General features: G+C 48.0%; 4 protein-coding genes across 4 annotated transcripts; 1 reads left to right on the top strand and 3 right to left on the bottom strand.

The window, feature by feature from the left end:
* Nucleotides 1-5,116: 5,116 nt before the first annotated feature.
* On the bottom strand, nt 5,117-5,554 carry EI90DRAFT_2890144 (uncharacterized protein; the record flags this gene model as incomplete). The annotated part of the gene is made up of 1 exon (XM_039053984.1): nt 5,117-5,554. A coding segment is annotated over one exon (438 nt), but the record flags the coding sequence as incomplete, so codon positions are not given.
* Nucleotides 5,555-5,969: 415 nt separating this feature from the next.
* Nucleotides 5,970-6,442, bottom strand: EI90DRAFT_3077299 (uncharacterized protein). Its single transcript, XM_039061720.1, is given in 2 exon segments — nt 5,970-6,011; nt 6,030-6,442. 1 exon segment carries the CDS (start codon nt 6,402-6,404, stop codon nt 6,234-6,236), a length of 171 nt encoding a protein of 56 aa, XP_038911058.1. The 5' UTR covers nt 6,405-6,442; the 3' UTR covers nt 5,970-6,011; nt 6,030-6,233.
* Nucleotides 6,443-7,713: 1,271 nt separating this feature from the next.
* On the bottom strand, nt 7,714-9,276 carry EI90DRAFT_3019974 (uncharacterized protein; the record flags this gene model as incomplete). Its single annotated transcript, XM_039057440.1, has 7 exons — nt 7,714-7,754; nt 7,778-7,805; nt 7,850-7,898; nt 7,958-8,001; nt 8,213-8,344; nt 8,424-8,485; nt 8,817-9,276. 7 exons carry the CDS (start codon nt 9,274-9,276, stop codon nt 7,714-7,716), a joined length of 816 nt encoding a protein of 271 aa, XP_038911057.1.
* A 3,603-nt stretch (nt 9,277-12,879) lies between these two features.
* EI90DRAFT_2936309 (kinase-like domain-containing protein) lies at nt 12,880-13,498 on the top strand (the record flags this gene model as incomplete). Its single annotated transcript, XM_039055158.1, has 3 exons — nt 12,880-13,050; nt 13,106-13,174; nt 13,232-13,498. Coding segments are annotated over 3 exons (507 nt in total), but the record flags the coding sequence as incomplete, so codon positions are not given.
* Between the last annotated feature and the right edge of the window lie 2,076 nt (nt 13,499-15,574).

Genomic DNA, 15,574 nt, shown 5'->3' with positions numbered 1-15,574 from the left:
AAGTCGCTGATGATATTCCAGTGTGCTTTCACTGGTGGTTCTTTTCGTGAATTTTTCACGAGTTCTATTTATGTCCTGGACCGTGGTCCAGGGGTGTTTATTTGTTTCCTCACTTTTTTGTGAGAAATTTATTTCCTTCAGCAAATCTGTTTGTTCGCTGATTTTTTCAGTCAACGCGTCGATTGCGTTGGCCATTCTTTCTAGAGTTATCTCTAGACGAGCTGTGCTATTATGGTTCATTTCCTCAATCTTTTTTTGGATCGAGTTTATTATGCGCGATTCCTGGTTTTCCAGGAGGAAGTTTGGTTGGGTGAGCAGAGACTCTCCCCAGTTGACATTTCCGCTTCTGGGGGTTCCAGAATGGGTTCTTGGAGTGAACACTCCACGCTCGCTTTGTTTAGGTGAGGCCGTTGTGGAGGGTGCTTCCCTTTCATAGAGGGGTTTGTTCGCTGGTTTTTCCTTACTTTTACATAAGGCTTCCTCAGTGAACTCCCTCATTTCAGTTCGCCTCCTCTTCATTATCTCAGAGACCTCCTCCGAGGTTGGCGACCTTGCCTTGTCTGGCATGGTGTGTGGGAGTGTAAACAGCGGAAGTTCTTTTGGAGCTTCCGCACTCTGGGAGATCCTGCTCTCAGGGTGTATTTTCGCACCTTCTCGGGCTTTCAGCCTGAGAAGAAGTTGATCTTCACTTTCCGTCCTCCATTCAGACGGAACCTGGAACAAGTCCAGTAGTTTTTCGGATAGCCGACGCAGGGGCTCTTCCCTTTGTTTCCCTTTGTCTGCCTTTGGGGCTTGACTTGGGGATGTGAGGGGGGGCTCCAGGGGATAGTGGGGCCCTGGAGTTTCCTGCCACTCTATCCGATCAGCTTTTTGGGCTGATCGTTCGGCGCTTACGTGTTTTTCGTGCAAGTCGATCACCTCATGAGGAGGTGAGGGATCTTCCCCAGCTTGGGTTAGATCGGTATGTTGTGGAGTTCTGGGGGTATTTTGCCCCGCACTTACTCCACGTAAGTTTCTAAAACCTTCAGGGACCAGCCCTGAGGTGGTTGCTAATGCCGGATCATGTTGATCCTCGTCGTCATCTGACGACGGCTTTTGGTTTGAATCTCCCATGATGGGAGATTGCGGCTTCTTTATAAACCGCTCGTTTCTTTTTAGTGTCACTGCAGATGCGACCTTGCCCTTGCCGGCATGTTTAGGCGCCATAGGCACTTCGGAGTCAGATGTTAAGATTGTAGAGTTGTGGGTTGTGTTGTAAAACACACCTCTTGCACTTAAAAAAGTGTGAGGTCTTAGGGTGGCTCAGCACACAAGGCCATAAGTGATACAAGATAGTGTATTTTACGGTGGTGTGTAAGCAGTTACCCGGAGGTTCCCGCTTGCCCACGTGACTATATGTATCTAATTTACATGTGACTCGGGGTTCGGGGCTATTGCCCTGACAGTATCGGAGCGGACGGAGATAGGGGAGGAGAGGGAAGGAGGAGTAGAGGTGGCATGGGGGGGTAGAAGGAGGCGTGTTGCCAGGACCGAAGGTGAGTATCGGAACGGGCAGCTGTAGGGTATGACTCCGGAGGTGGGGAAGGAGGAGGTCTGGGAGTCGGGTCGGGATCGGGTATGCACGGATATGACAGACTCGATGGGATGAGAAGCGGCTATGCTGTCAGGGCAATAGCCCCAAACCCTGAGTCTGATGTAATGTACATAGAGTCACATGGCTAGGCGGCAACTTCAGGTTACTGCTTAACACCATCGTAAATTACACACCATTGTTACACTTACGGTCTGGTGTGCTGAGTGACCCCCTAAGACCTCACAGTTTTTTAAGTGTATGAGGTATGTTTAAAAAGTAAACACAAACCACCAACTCTCAACATCTTGAACAATCTGACTTGGTAGCACTTATGGCACCAAAGCACACCTAAAAGGGCAAAGTCGCCTCTGCAGCAACAATAAAAAAGAACGAGTGGTTCATAAAGAAACTGCAATCTCCCATCATGGGAGATTACAAACCTTGCCCAATCGTTCATCCACCATGGTTCTCAACTGGGGCGGTGACCGCAAAGGATATCGGGCTCAAACCAGTCCAGTGCTGCTCCCTTCAAGTAGGAGATGGCGAACAGTACCTTGTCAGCCTTGGTCTGGAAAGCTCGGGCACAAGTCATAAAATTTACTTTGCATTGAATGAAGAATGTACAAAGTTTGTTGTGGTCAGAGCCGTCGAATGGTTCAGGTTCACGGACCTTCTTACAGGCCGGTTGGGGATGAGGCAGCGGTGGAGGAGCTGGTGGTGGTGCCGGTGGTGGGATGATCTGGTGGATGTCGCTAGTGGTTCCAGCAAGATTGGTGATCGCCTTGGTAAGCATGAAGACCATTCATCCCTTTGGCAGGGCTTGCTCAGTGTCGATTTCTTCGATTTCCTTGTTGACAATATCCAGTGGATTGGCGAGTAACTCTTCCTGTGGCACTGGCTCGGGTGCTGGGTCGGGCACTGGCTCAATTGGGGTCTGGGTGGTTACTTCAGCCTCATTGCCCAGTGAATCACTGTTGACTTTGCTCAGTGTTTGTTCCCAGTGGTATCGGTGATGTTTCACTGGCATTGAGGACTGTAAGTCTGCCCAGTCTGCCATGAAACTCTCGAACAGGGGTTCATCCAACTCTTCCCTATCAAATAATACATGGGAGGTATACTGCATATATGGTGATGCAGAAGTACCAGCCACTGGTGGGCAGGTCTGAGAACAGGTCATGGGTTTATGAGACATGGTGTTAACATCAAGAGCAAGGGGAGTTTGAAAATACTGTCAGGTGTCAGGGCACACCTGCCTGACCCGGCTCCACCCGCCCTGACCCGGTATCCCGCTCACCTCTACTCCCCACCCTTCATCACTGTTCCTCAGCTCCTGTTCTTCTTTCTATCCTTTTGTTCTTTTATTCCTTTGTTCTTTCTCCTATCTTTATCTACATGGACAACCTTTCCCCATACCTATGTATTATTGACCCGCCTGCGACGTGCGCATGACACACCCAGCCCCCGACGACCCGGACGGTCTCGCGGTGCAACCCAGCACACGCGCGTGCTGCACATGCCCTCGGGATCCCCCATGGGGACACCCGGATGACTGCAGCTGTATGTGGGGTGACGTGGCAAACCTCATGTGACCCAAGCCGCATGTACATAAAGGTACCTGGGGTGGGAACCGAAGAAGTAACCTTCTTCTCACAGTTCCCACTTCAGGTAAGTAGCATAGCCTCCCCTTTTAATAACAACTCACAGTTCCCACTTCAGTCTGAGTGGCCAGGGACCATTGTCCTGGATCGGGCCCGCCAGTATGCATGCCCGCTCCACACCCCACAATGGCCTCAGTGCCGGGCATTACCCCCAGGCCCTCTCGACCCCGGACGCGTCCCTGACATCAGGGCATGGGAAACATTACTGTGGCTCACCGTCGGCGACTGTTAAGGTCTGCTGTCTCAGCATAACAGCCTGTCAAGGGTGGGGTTGCCAATGGCAGCAAAGTGGGGTTTTGGCTTCAATGACTCATTCGTGAGCATTGCACCTTGTACTTGACATGGCCCCGATATTTCAGGATACAGAGGGTGTGACTGAGTCAGACAAGACACAAGGGGGTAACTGTTAGAGACCAGAAGCGAGACAAAGGAATTGTCTCCATGGCGGAGGGCTTCGGCCTCAGCGACTCAGGCCAGGAGTGCTGTGCCAAGTTACATGTCTGTGCCCTAATGTATTTACTGGCAACCAGAACTAAAAGAGGGATCAACTCTAGTCGATTTTATCACTGGGGTGTAACCTATGTACAAGTTAAGTATATATAGTTACAGTGAGGGCAGGCCCGTGAATGGCGGGGCCAAGAAAGTAGAACAACGGATAATAGTAATACATGCAAACTCCGGAACAGTTGAAAACCAGAAAAAGATATATATGGAAACAGAATACATGCAAGATCGGAAACGAAGTAATCGGTGGTGAAAGGGGAGGGAGTGGGAGAGGCAAAAACTAGTGTGAGACTGCAGCAGCGGATATGCGGGAGTCGAGGGGGGAAAAGCAGCAAGGGAAACAGGGAGGCAGTAGTGGCAGCAGCGGCAAAATCACGAGAGTGAGTTTGAAAGAACAGCAGCAAGTTGGCTTTATAAGCACGGCCTGAATCGTCGTGAGCACTCTCGTGATAAGTGAAGTTCAGTACGTACCTCCGCTGGTGTGGTCCGCTTCGCGCATCTGCGCCAGAAAACCCAGCATACGACTGAGGCACAGTCTCTGGGTCCATCAAATGGTCAGGTTGCGCAGCAACTTGTGAAAGCGGCAAAGGGGCAAGTGCGGTGCTGAGACAGGCGCATCAGGGTGATCGAGCCAGGGGAAGTCATAGCATTGGCTGGGCCGAGTTCAATCGTTGCCCCATGATTAGTCTGGTGAAATGAAAACATTAAACAACAATTAAAGCACGTAAGTATATTATAACAATGCCATCTTCGTTTTGACTGCGAACAAGAAACCATGGTATGGGAGGGAGGGTGTCGACAAACTTATTTTTGGCGGAAATTTTAGATTAGGTTATGGAGTGTATGTACAATGTAAATTGTTAGTCGGGTAATATCAAAAAGGGTGAATCAATATTTGCGTGGATGTGTGGGGGCTCTACCAAAATCGTGGAATCCACAATTCCACCCTGGGGGAATATTCCCTTGACAAGCTCGATGAAACTAAAGAAAATAATGAGTATTTGTTGTCAAAGTCGAAGTATTCAAGTTGACTGACCCAAACTGTCTCACATCCTGGCTTCAGACAGCATACAACATTAGACCCATTAGTAATTTCATCTGCTGTAACTTCCACATCACAGCACCGGTGGAGAGCAGTCACCAGCCACTGTACCGAGTGCATAGGACGCCCACTTTGATGCGCAGCAGGTAGGCTGGTTTGGATAGACTCATTGGCAGATAACAGCGGGCCCGGGCTTGGATGGGGGACTAAGGGATCAAGAGGCAAGGGATTGGTTTCATCATGGGCTTGTTGTAGACTATCTTCAATATTGGAATTCATCTGAGAGCTCGCTGCGCTTGGCCCTTCTAGATCGGTAGTCCGGAGAGCAAGTTGGGTGCTGTGAGCTTCGGATATCACAAAATGCGGCTTATGCCGCTTCCGACGCCTCACTTCCATGCGGTTTGCTGTATGACGATTGTCCCAGAGCACCTTGAGTCCTTCTATTTCAAAATTAGTGATTGCAAGCTCTGGAAGAGGGAGCGCAGGGGAATGCTTAGCGCGATAGTGAGCATCCAGATTGTATCTCCAAACTGCACTTGATCCTTTTGGACAGTGGGAACATTTAACTGGGACATTACCACATGGGTTGGCTTGGAATGGGGTGCTCGCAGGCCCATATGAGAATTTGGAAAGCCTAGCACATGTTGACTTGGTGAAGTCGACACCGATTGTTCCCTTTTGCACCCGGAGAACAAACTGACACATTGGGCTGGGCTTGAGACAGAGACCGCAAGGCTCACTAGAATGGTTGATGGTTTCCCTGTTTAGATAGCTAGCAAAGCAAAGAAGAGCATGAAACAAATGGTTTGCATATTCCATATTTGGTCATCGGCACTCCCCGGCACTATGGCTACTGCCGATTGAATTAAGCATGGGAGGAGGGTGTTTCACATGGTGCCAAAACTTAAAAAGGGACGTGGTGTTTATGATTCATGTGATTGGGTTTCCCTTAGTTAATCAGGGCTATCGGGCATTGGTAGCGGGAAACGGCCACAAAGGGCCAGGTGGAATTGGCAGCATGCGCGCGACGCGTGACCCGATCCGTGCTCGTACATACAAAGAGGAGAAAGAAAGCAGACGAAGGTTAATGGGAGTGACGATAAGAGACAAGTTGGAAGTAGTGAAACATAAAAAACCAAATACAACACAGAGCTAATATAGAAAGACAATGTAAAAAGATAAACATCAAAAGCAAAATACAGCACAGAACTAATGTACAAAGACGATGTAAAAAGATGTACCAAAAAGAAAGATGAACCAAAAGGAGGAGTGTCGGGGAGGAGGTGGGAGACAAGAAAAGGCAACAAGAGCTGAAAGCTGAAGCAAGCGGGAGTGAAGTCACACCACGAAGAGTGTTGGGGGTAGCAAGTTCAGGGAGAACAGAGCGTCGGTAGCGGCAGCGGCAGTGGGTCAAAGGAGTAAGCCTGGAAAAAACAGGCAGCAAGTTGGATCTCACTCACCGAGGGAGCGCGAGATACCAGGCGATAGGGGGAGGAGAAAGGGGGGCCATCAGGATCCCTTTATAAGCACGGCCAAGGCAAATGAGTGCTCTCCTCAATAGCGGAAGTTCAGTACGTACCTCCACTGAATGGTCCGCTTCGCGCATCTGTGCCAAAACATCCAGCATACATCTGAGGCAGCGTCCCCTGACCCATTCAAGCTAAGTTGCATGAGAAATCACGAGAGATCACCGCGATCAGTGCTGGGAGGCATGTGAATGCCAACACGGTCCCGACAGGGTGCAGCCAGGTTTCCCAGCTAGTGGCGAGCGGAAGCGGGAACCTGAGATCAGCTGATGGTAAGTTGCTATCCCATGATTAGTCTTGTGAAATGGAGACATTAAACAACAATAAAACACCGACAGTGCGGAATCCGGGCACAACAACCCAGGTTTTTTTCCAACCAAGTTTTTTTCAAGGAGCAAAATGTGCCTTCAACTATAGTTGTGCATCTTGAGATGTAAATGAGACTAGTCGAAGATGCCAGGATTCTGAATCGCAATGCAAGAAGTTCAAGTTCAATTTCCCACACCCACCTTCTAATTTTGGTTCCGGATTGCGCGCGTCTGGACTACCTCTTCAACATGCTATCTCATAATGATGGTGGCAAAGTGCAATGCCAAAAAAAAGTACCTTAAGATGTAATCGCAATGCCCATAAGGTGGAACACCTATCCATTAGATGCCTCGGTGATAGTGCAACTAAGAAGTATTCCAACCGAGCATCAATTAAAATCGTTGACCCCAACACTGTTTGCACTGCCTTTGGTAGGTTCAAATATGGTGTCATCCAACAATGTTGGACTATTGTCGATCGGAGTGCGGACCAGGCAAGACCAGTATTCTGCGATTCAAATGTGTATATTATGCTAATATCCAATGTTATTCCTAATGTGGGCACTTTTTTATATCCTACAAAAACCGTGCTTACCCCTGTTGTGCAGAATCTGAGTGTGACAACCCAGCACTGAGAAAAAAAATTCCATGAGAAAATCCTCCGTGAAGTAGGATTAAAGTCCCACTGAGAAGCAGGATTTTGTCTAAATTTTCTATGTTAGAACAATCCTGCTGCCGTACATGATTGTGACCAGAATCATGTCAAAAAGTCCTGCTGAATAACAGGGAATAATCCTTTTATCAGGTAATTATCCGTGATGATATCATAGGGAATCATGCTCTAATGTAGGTCAAATCTTGTCTAATGACGGCTTATGTCTGACTGGAGGCAGGATTATATATTGACTAGTCGACACGATGGGACAATATGACTGGAATGCCGCAAAAACATGATGAAACGACAATCGAAAGTGAGGGGTCATAAAGTTGTCGCAGTGTCAAGGACTTGAACAGCAAAAAAGGTTTGAAGTGAACAACGGGGTCGAGAGTGCCGTGAGTGTTGTTGGAGAAAAGCATAGAGGCAGGGGTTTGGTGCGACATATTATACTGTGGTTGAGTTAAATTTAGTGCCTAGCACCGTTACTAGTGAGATGTTAAGCACGCACATGTTGGATTATGAGTCATGTTACCGTTCTGGCAACATGTCCCATGCACAGCGCTAGCATGCAACATCTCACACACGCATCACCGCTCTCCCAATTGGTGAGTGTGCCAATCACGGCCTTGCTGTATTATAAAAGATGCCATAGATAAACGTAATAATAATAATCAGCCTTAGTACTTACCTTAGTCCCTCGTTATCACGCGAGTGCAGCTGCCGATCGCCAGTCTACTCATAACAACAGTATGTGGTAAAGATGGGTGGCCACATTGCGATTTCTTGCCGATGCCCTAGTACCGGTGACAAGTTTTGAGGTTGAAGCGACAAGTTGGGTTATCTGACCTGAAAGGCATCAGAAATGAAGGAAATTTAGGCGTGTGCAAATGGATTCCTGAAGTTAAGGTGTTAAGCATTCAATGATTTAATGATGAGGGCTTACACGCATTCTGCATGGCATTGGAATCGGCCCTGGACACGTTTCTTTTGCGCTGTATGACTCTAGTCGGTTTTTGAAGACAACAAAGAGGTTAAATGGCTCCTTACACGTGTTATCTTCTGCCGGGAGCTCGATCTACCAACATGAAGATGCAACAGTCATGGCACGAATGTGAACCACACATAAGTGCATTGTTCCGAGAGAAAGGGTACACCTTCACGGACCGCTTCTGGCCTCTCCTGCCCCCAACTGATCTGGGAGATTGTTCACTTCTGGCTAGATTGAGGCGAGTTGTAAATCATGGGGATTGAGTTAACCCAAGGGCCAAAACAAACAGACCGACACAACACATCGAAGTGCTATATGCCCAACTCATTGCTCTGCAACATCCCCATTACTATTGTGTCTCTGCTACTCTGCATCTGGCGTTAATATGTTCAAATCAAGGGCTCCATTACTCCTATAGGCCACAGCTTCTCTGGAACGCCACAGCTTGTAGATGCCCACTAGCATCTTTGTATCGTCCGCTGCCTCACTTGCGCCAGGCTATATCAAGAAGATCTTCTGGGCGCTTCAGGCTCGATCGATGAGGAGTGGAGTCTGTGACGATGGGGCTTCTTTGTGCGGTCCCTTTGCATTAATGTGGATGGATCTTGGATGCGCGAATTTTGGTTTTTTGGTATGCTCGTGTTATTGTTTCTGACTTTCGCCCCCCCTGAGTCGCCATTCTGACGTTCTGTGACGCCCTTAGATCTGTTTCCTACACCCCATTTCCCCATTTCCCCATCCTTATCATCCATTTCCACCCCGACACACTCCCTACTTCCTGTGTCGAAAAAATCGACATCGCGCGCTTTTATAATCCGGCGCTTCTCATGGTCATGGAGCACCCAAGCACTCTCCTTTATGAATCCGATGTGGGTCCCTTCGACAACTTGCACTCCAATCCTTTTCTGGAATTTTTTGGGGACATGAGTGTGCACGATGCACCCGAAGAGCCGAAGAGAAATGACGCTTCCAAAGTCAACGTCGATGTCAAAATATGCTGTAATCGCGAAATCGGACATGATGCAATCTCTGGACTAGCATATTTCAAAACAGTTTCATACATCGAGGTTGTGAATCTAGACGCTGTATGTACTGTTGTTGGTCAACTCAGGTTGGGGGGGGTGGATCCATGTTGTTAGAACGGGCGGAAACAGACGACTCCGGAGTGGAATCGGAGACTTAGCGTGGAGGGACCTTGGCCTCAGCGACTCAAGCAGAGCGCTGTGCCATTGCTGTTTGTCCATTTGGTCCTTAATTTCACAGTAGGTGAGCAGGAAGTCTCTAGGCGGCATTTCAGGTCGATTTCGGACTAAACCAAAACGAGTATGTACAAGCGCCGATATATATAATGGAAGGGGCAAAAGCACAAGGAGAACAAAGGGTAACCGAATCAGAACGAAGATGTCCGAACGGGAACAAAGGGTAGAAGGAGCGGAGCGGTACCAAAGGTCATAAGGCAGGACCTGTGATACGTCCGAAAGGAGGTAGGGAGGGCGAGGCCCAGAGGGGCAGGAGGATGAGGGGAAGTGGGGATGATGACTAACTGGCTAGAATAGGAAGAAGCAGTAGTCCAAATAGGGATGAGGGAAAAACGCGAGAAATACATTACAAGCGGCAAGAGTGCCGAAGGCGATCCGCAAGCCCGGGGGTTGCGGAGCTTACGGAGGTTACGGAGGCGGGGTTGAAAGTCCGAGGGATATTGGCAATGGTGTTTACGTAGTATGAGGTCACCAATGCAATGGACTAAGACTGAGGTGGAGTCAAAGTCCGAGGTAGGGACTATGACGGAGGCTCGGAGCAAGGTACGAGCGGTGTCCGAGTGCGAAGTACGGGACAGCGGTGGAAGGTCGTAACTTGGCGGAAGGGTGGCGGAGGAGTAGGAGAGGGAGGAAAGGTAAAGGAGAAGGAGTGGCGGAAAGGAGGGTAGTCAGGTCCGAAGGTGAGTATCGGAGCGGACGGGGGAAGCGTAGGAGGATGACGGGAGGGTGGAGGTGTTGTGAAGGGGGAGCGGAGTAGTAGGAGGGTGGCGAGAGGGGCGGTGTTCGGTCCGAGATGAGTATCGGAGCGGACGGAGATAGGGTCGGAGAGGTAAGGAGGAGGTGTGTTGCCAGGACCGAGGGTGAGTATCGGAACGGCAGCGGTAGGTTATGACTCCGGAGGTGAAGAGGGTGGAGGTCCGGAAGTCGGGTCAGGGTCGGGTATGCACGGGTATGACACATGTGGGCAGTTGTAGATCGCAGCGGATCCTGGTCTTGAACTGTATTCAACTATCTACGGGTACCCAACAGGACATAGGTTCGTGATGTACACCTAAATATATGTCATAACGCTGTAACGGGTCTATCGCCTAGACTCGAGACAGAGAGAAGGGGGAGGGTGGTAGTGTGCGCGGGTGTGGTTCGTTGGGCCGGGTTTTGGTCCGTGGGTGCTACTGAGTCTGCAAAAACCACAAACAAACACTCACCTACGTCTCTCTTGGACGTCAAGGCTGAGTATTATGATGTGAGGGGTCTTAGACGTGAGCAACTAGCTCAGAGGGGGCGTTAGGGTCGTGGATGGCGTCTTTGCCACTTGGATGCAACTTCTGCTTGTCCCTTCACGGGTCTATTCAATACTAACTTGTTATGTACAAGTTGTTATCTAGTTTATATATGTTTGAAATGAAATGAATGGACTGGGGGAATGTAAACGGGCCGTTAGGCAACCGTAAATGATGAATATCCAATTGGGAACAAAGAAACAATAAAAGAAATATGAATGAATGGGGAATATATCATAACGGGTCCGAAATGGGAAATGTAAAAGTTAACTCCGCAACGCTTCGCCACAGCGCCCGCCTATCCTCCCGTCAGCAACCTCCTCGTCTCCAGCTTTCCAACGAGCCCCTATTCGTCCCATTTGGTGCAGTAGTTGTTGAGATGTGGCCATTGACAGGTGCTGTCAAGACCATGTGAGACTCTACTCCGTGCTGAACCATCCGGGTATGGGATTGCCATTCTGGGAAATGCTCCGGGGGTGAAGAAGGGTGGTAGAGCATCACTATCGGGTGGAAAAACGGCTGGGTTGTGAGTGTGGGTATGGAGGTCTGGAGAGGGGGTGAAATTGGCGGCATGGTTGGGCGTGGGAATTTTGCTTGGGGTTGTCGGGAATGATGGGGAAAATAAGGAAAAATATGGAGTGAGTGTATGGAGTGTTGGATAGTGATATAATGAGTATCGGGAGCGTCAGCGGATATGTACTGCGTGTTGGTGACCAAATTCCGCAGAATCCGACTTTTTGCGGTACACGGAGTTGTCCCCACAACAACGCGCATTACAATATAGTAATATTACGGCTGAAAGATTATGGTGCACATACGTTTTGATGATAAAATCCTCCTTGTGCAGGATTTAGATGGTCTGAAACCCCAATCCTGTCGTGCAACAGGATTGACGAAAAATCCTGTCACCAAGAATCCTACACAGTGCTAAGATTTTTCACGGAATCCTCACGTGTGCATGATTTTATCATGGAATCTTTTTCCTCAGTGCTAGGTTTTTTGCCAACTGGGTGTTTTCTATTAGAATACCAACCTTGTTTACATCGGGTAGTTGTGTAGTGGTTATTTGTAGCAGTCATTCTGGGGAACTTTGAGGCGTTGGGGGCATTTTGCCCCTCTTATTCAACTTAAAACTCCCTTTGTACAACGACGTTGCCACTCAGGAATGTCACGTATATAAGGGAGGAATTTCTTAGACTTTTCTCCCTCAGATCTCTTATTCGAGTCTGAGGTGAGAACCATTCTATATCTCCTATTATAACTCATGTATAACTCTTGTCGCAGTCTTACGCGACATAGGTATTTACAACTTAGATCTCTTATTCGAGTCTGAGTCTTACGCAACATAGTCACTATTCTAATATTTTCCATGGAGCAAAATGCCATAGGTAAATTACAGTGATTTAGTAAATAACTTGGGCTGCACGATGTTAATTACCGCGATTTACTTCCCACTGTGTTACATGGCCAAGTACCAGCGGTGGTCAGGATAGGATGTAGGTGCCACCAGACCCTGGCGCAATGTGGCTTATCCACATAAGGAAATCTTATTTCATTGAGCCCTGATTTGCCCAACTGTTTCTTAGGAAGATGAATGACCAGGTCCCCTATCCGATAACATCAAGATGGCAGATTTTTTTGCAAAGGGTTGTGGGAGAAGTGAAAGCTGCATCCGCCATAAAAGCCTGAGTTTTGTGTTCACAACCTTTCAACGCTTGAGTCCTACCCTTTAACTCTGGACATGGACCAAGCAAACTTTGTGACCACTCTTCAAAATCACTCTGCCCTTTCGGCCCAATATATTGACCTATCCCTCATAGGGGATCAGAACCTCATTGGTTGTGGGGCATATTCCTTGGTATATGCTGCGAAGCATAGTATTCCAGGCATCACTCATGTAAGTATGCAATTTTATCTAAATTCCTTTACCATCTGATACAGCAATGTCAGGCCGAAATTTGTACCAAGGTGTTGATGGCTCCATCCAAGGAGGGGATGCCTGATTTTGAGCTTTTCAAAAGGGTATAATTTTGTTGTGTATATCGCACATAGTCATGCTAACACTGCCAAATAGAGGATACTAAGGGAATGTGGGATATGGTTGACTTTAAAACATCCCAACATCACACCCTTCCTCGGCTGGGCACTGAAGATCTCTAATGTGATTCATGCACATATTTTTACAGAGTTGGCAGTGAATCATTCCATTGCACGCTTCATCAAATCGCACCCCGATGCAAACATGAAAAAACTGGTAAGCACTAGTGATGTTAGGAACATGGGTAGTGGTTATTCATTTCAACCTGAAGCTTCGTGACTCTGCTGAAGGAATAGAGTACCTTCATGCAGAAGGTATCATCCATGGTGATATAAAACCTGTATGTCTCTACATTCATAGTCTTTGTGTTCTTGTGGACACTAACGCCATAAACCAGACAAACATTCTTGTCAATTCAGACCTGAGAGCAGTTCTTTGTGATTTTGGACTGGCAAGAAGAATCGGTGACCCCCAAACCGATCCCCAGGATGACAGCGTTAATACAACGCACCAATACTCTGCACCCGAGTTGCTGTTGGGAATATCCCTTGAGCCTCCAGTCCGAACAGAGGCCACAGATGTATGGGCATTTGGTTGCACCGGACTCGAGGTAAGGGGATTCAAAGGTTCATGGATCGTTAACTTAAGCCTCTTCTTTTCCTAGTTATGGTATGGCCATAAGCCGTATCCCAAATTTACTTCTGGTTGTGTCTCAGCCGCGATGGCCTATGGCAACATGCCATTTGAAAAGGATGTCATCCAGAACCATGATTGGGCTGCTGGATCTCTTGAATGGGAGGCCGAAAAGCGGCTGACTATTGGCGACATAGTGCGTTTACTGGCTTGATGGCAGGCTACAACAGTTCTTCCTCTCAACCTCACTCCCCATCTCGACCTCACACGGTCCAACATAAATTCCTGCTACTCTGTAGCAGGTCTTGCGTGCAATACCTGAGCACCAAGCTAACCCAAGTTGTCCCTCACCACGCTGCGGTTCCTCACAGACTCACAACTTGGCCCTACACCCAAACCTCCACCCTCCCGACGCTGCCACCGCACTTCCTTCCTTGCCAAACTCTTGCTCCACTCTATGGCGTCCTCTCCACACTGAGCTTTTTTAAATGGCCCCTGGCCATTTAAACTCCTTACCAAAGAAGCAATCGCTCACGGCCTATATGATTTTTCGTTGTCAATCAACGATCAACGGAATTTGCTCCTATGCCATGCCCTGACCGGCGATTGTTACTCAGGGTGCATGTGTTGCGCACCACTCTCAATATCCCTTTTGTGATTTGTTTTTCACTTTTACACTGTTGGAATTCAATGGGAACTCAGTAGGAGCTTAGGCCCTACAGCTATCATGGGATTAAGGTGGCATGGTTGTAACTCCTGTTCTTTTGTCTTCTTCGCTTTGACATTCCACTTTGACTCGGGTCCAACTACTCTTTGGCCTGGCACACTACGCGCTGGTGCCCTACCTTTTTTCTATAAAATTCACCTTTTCGCATTATCATCTCCCTCAGTTCACTTTAACGTGAAGCTGAGGTGAGAGAGAGATTTCGACTAGTTATTACTAGAAATGGCTGCTGTGCAGCCCTGACCTTGCTTGTGATAAGGCTTTTGCATGTGAGGTTAGCGGAACGGAAGTGTTTTCTGCCAACATCATCGATCTCTCCATCAAACTGGTAATGTCTTTCTGCACCATTATGCCAAGGTTCTTTCTACTGTTGTGCACCTTTATTATTAAGCTGTCATGGAAATCACCTCCCTCTCTGGAACACTGTCGTGACATTTTGCTTGTATTTAGTAACACTGCCTCACCAAAACCAAATAAATATCACATAAACTCCTTTCCCGGTCTTGGAGTGTTATACTGCTGTGGCGTTCAATTCAGGTTCATAATGTCAATGGCAGACTGGGGGTGCAACCAAGGGAGCTTTGGCTCTCGCCATGAACCCGACTTTCCGAAATCAAAACCTTTCTTGAACACTCTTCCCGTCGACAGCCTCTTCATGATTGGCAACGAAGAATTAGCACCAATTCGTCTGAACAAGTTAGTCATACTCGGAGTCCAGCTTATGTTTTGGTGATACGCTTTTCAATGAAGCGTTGGCAGTCGTCTCAGCAATCGATTGGGCTGCACACTTACCGGACAGACCTCGTTGCGTTCTACTTCGAACCGATTCGATGAACACGGTTGATATCTTCCATTCACTAGCTGCTGAACCTAATTACGTTTTACTCCTCCATGTGGTCGAAACAATGATGGATTTCAACACTGATGTTCGAGTTGTTCATATCCCTGGCTCCGAAAATACCGTCGCAGATGCGTTGTCACGTCACCTTTTCGACTCGGCCCTGATCCGTTGTCTGGGGCTAAATATTTCCTTGTTCAAGCCTCCACGGGATAAGTTGGGGGTGATACAGGAATGAATCTTTCAATAAGCGCCAAGGCACGTCAGCCGAAACGTGCCCCTTGGACATTGCATCATTTGCATCGTCAGTGAGCGATCTATTTGTCCAACACTCTTGATAAGTCAAGAAAATCTGCTTATCAATCAGGGATTAATTCGTATTTTACCTTCTGCCAAATCCACCATTATGACCCCGAGCCAACACCTAATATGATTAGTCTATTTATTTCATATGCGACGAAACAGATGGGGCCATCAGGTAAACTGAGATCGATCCGCACAATTACCTCTTACCTCTCAGGCCTTACTCACCTTTTTATCCTTCG

This window comes from Cantharellus anzutake, assembly GCF_015039405.1.
Source record: "Cantharellus anzutake strain C23 chromosome Unknown EI90scaffold_68, whole genome shotgun sequence".
NCBI classification, from domain to species: domain Eukaryota; kingdom Fungi; phylum Basidiomycota; class Agaricomycetes; order Cantharellales; family Hydnaceae; genus Cantharellus; species Cantharellus anzutake.
This window is presented reverse-complemented; position numbering and strand designations above follow the sequence as displayed.

What these genes read in the sequence shown, in the direction of transcription:
- EI90DRAFT_3077299 (XM_039061720.1), bottom strand. Translation starts at nt 6,404, where the DNA reads ATGCTGGATGTTTTGGCACAGATGCGCGAAGCGGACCATTCAGTGGAG.